The sequence below is a fragment of the Portunus trituberculatus genome, chromosome 31 (assembly GCF_017591435.1).
Source record: "Portunus trituberculatus isolate SZX2019 chromosome 31, ASM1759143v1, whole genome shotgun sequence".
NCBI classification, from domain to species: Eukaryota; Metazoa; Arthropoda; class Malacostraca; order Decapoda; family Portunidae; genus Portunus; species Portunus trituberculatus.
This window is the reverse complement of record NC_059285.1, coordinates 3,601,622-3,604,121: the sequence shown is the minus strand read 5'-3', so window position 1 is coordinate 3,604,121 and position 2,500 is coordinate 3,601,622. Positions and strand designations below refer to the sequence as shown.

The 2,500-nt window shown below is 42.6% G+C and overlaps 1 protein-coding gene across 1 annotated transcript in view; it reads right to left on the bottom strand.

Annotated features, from left to right (window-relative positions):
* The window catches only part of LOC123511563 (gamma-aminobutyric acid receptor alpha-like), a 70,554-nt gene that overhangs the window by 7,870 nt on the left and 60,184 nt on the right, over positions 1–2,500 (bottom strand). The window contains exon 8 of the mRNA XM_045267568.1: positions 1,786–1,868. Coding sequence (XP_045123503.1) covers positions 1,786–1,868 — 83 coding nt within the window. The remainder of the gene's footprint in view (positions 1–1,785; positions 1,869–2,500) is intronic.

Genomic DNA, 2,500 nt, shown 5'->3' with positions numbered 1-2,500 from the left:
GGGGAAAAGGATGTTAAGTAATTGATTTGTATTTGTGGCTTCCATAGACTGTATGATAACTCTGACTAGTGAATAATTACGTTATGTTAAACCATAAGGAAAGTAACCAATAGAGAGTAAGACGATATAAAAATAGAAATAAATAAAAGAAAGAAAAACAGATACAGTGATGTGGTGAGTGACTTTCGTAAACTTATGAAGACTTATAACTGCAGTGAACAAGTGACGGGAAGGATTGCAATGATGATGTTACGTGAGTTGATTAAGGAAGTAACCAATGAACAGTAAGAAGACTAGAGAAACTAAACACAAATTATGAGTGGAGGAACCTCATCGCTACTGAAGAAGAGAGGTTAGGGACGCGATAATCATGTTACGTAGAGACATTAAAGAACCAATAAACAAGCGAATAATGGAAAGGGAAGTGTGATGATGATGTGTCCGTGCGTTCCGTAGACTGTGACACGCGCCTCCAGAATTAACCTGGTAAATACAAGATGCCAACCCTCGCTAACTTCATTAATGGCGGAGACAGAGTTAGCGAGGCGGCTGATGAGTTCACTGAAAATTTGATGTTATTATATAGACCAAAAGAATGGTGGCCGTGCTCTTTTCCCGCAAACTTTGGGAATTATAACTTTTTTTTTATTTTCCTATTGTTCATTTTTATTAATTAATTAATTTTTTTTTGTATCCGTGGTCTTCATCTTTCCCAGAGGACGTTGCCTTGGTTCCGCGTGCCCGTCTCTTGGTGCAGAGAACACGTAGCTGTAGCTGCTACATACACACAAACATACATAAACGTGGCGTTCATATATATATATATATATATATATATATATATATATATATATATATATATATATATATATATATATATATGTATATCATTAAAGATGATAGCCAATTCGGCGTTAATGATTTTCTTTAAGATATTTTCTCTACACCTTAAAAGTGGCTTAGTCTTTTTCTCAAGGGGCGTGATGGCTTCGCCATAGGTAGCTATGTCTGCTATATCCAGACAAGCAAATTTATGAAGATCACCAAGGACCCCACAGAACCCTTAAAACTAAACTTAACAAGATCATCGTGAAAAACAACTCTACTAGCAAGGCAGTCAAGTTTAACAAGCTCTTCGGCTACTACGGGAATATCAAAAGCTGCAAGCCTGGCAGCAAACTTTGCCCAATTATAACAAAAAAAGTCAGTTAATTAAAAGACATAAACTTTGTAAATACATTTAATGAAGTGAGGAGCGCGCGTACACACACTCTGGAGGGAATGCTTCCAGACCTCCCCGCCCCTTGTCTCATAAGGGACATAGGCGGCTTAAGCAGTATCAGTGAGCGAGTCACCTGGCTGCAGCAGTTGCCATGAGCCTAGCTCACCCTTGCCTCAAACTACCTCACATTGGCTTTAGCTGGAAATTACAGGCTCACATTGAGTTCAACAACCAATCCCTGACTCTAATTATCTCCAGCGCTGTGGCAGCCACACCACTGGCACCAGCTGGCTCCAGGAACCACATCAGTGATTCAAAGGTGCTCCAGGAGCCACCACCTGGCTCCAGCAGCCTTCCTTACTGAACTGGCAGCTAGAAGTGAAGCTCAGTGTGTCTTGCTGAAGAAATTCTGGTACGTGACACATCCATAAGCGTTTCATTATAGCCTCAGTAATATATTACTTAGCCTACAACTGATCCTGTTTTTTTTTTATGGTGGTGGTGATGGTGGTGGTAATAATAATGATAATAATAATAACATACTTCACTGGTGTGGTACTCACATGAGCCAAGACGGAGTGGGCAGCGTTGGGTGTCCATCGGGAACTGGTGTAGCTTCATGGGGCAAGTGGCCTTGATGGTCAGCCTGGCCAAGATGTAAAAAAACATGACGAAATTAATAGAGAACAATGACTCATGGTAGAGAGGGTTGTACACCTAAAACCTCCTTCCCAAACAACTCCTCCTCCTCCTCCTCCTCCTCCTCCTCCTCCTCCTCCTCCTCCTCCTCCTCCTTCTCCTTCTCCTTCTCCTCCTTCTCCTCCTCCTCCTCCTCCATGTCAGTTTTTCCACACTGCATGGTACTTATCCAAGCTATTTTCCATGCCAGCGAAAGCTGGAGGGAGTGGTGGGTGGGGAGAAGCCTTCTCCTGTACTGTCCTGTCTCTTTTATCTGTAGCCAGTTAGAAGTAGTTACCAAACAGCCTCGAAAGGACCAACAGGTCTGTTGCTGTTTGGCTTTCCTTTGTATTCCTTTGTATTCCTCCTCCTCCTCCCATACACACCCTGATTTTATCTTGCAGCTGTACTATTATTCACGTTCACACATCGCATACAAACCAACGCTGTCATGCTGAATTAACCCAACTCATCTATACATTATGAGAGAACCAGTAGGGTCGAGAAAATATGTTGTAGGAGTAACACTGGGGCAGGTGATTAGCAGGCGGGGGAGGGGCCAGCAGGGGAGGGAAGGGGGTGTGTGTTGCAGTCCAGGTG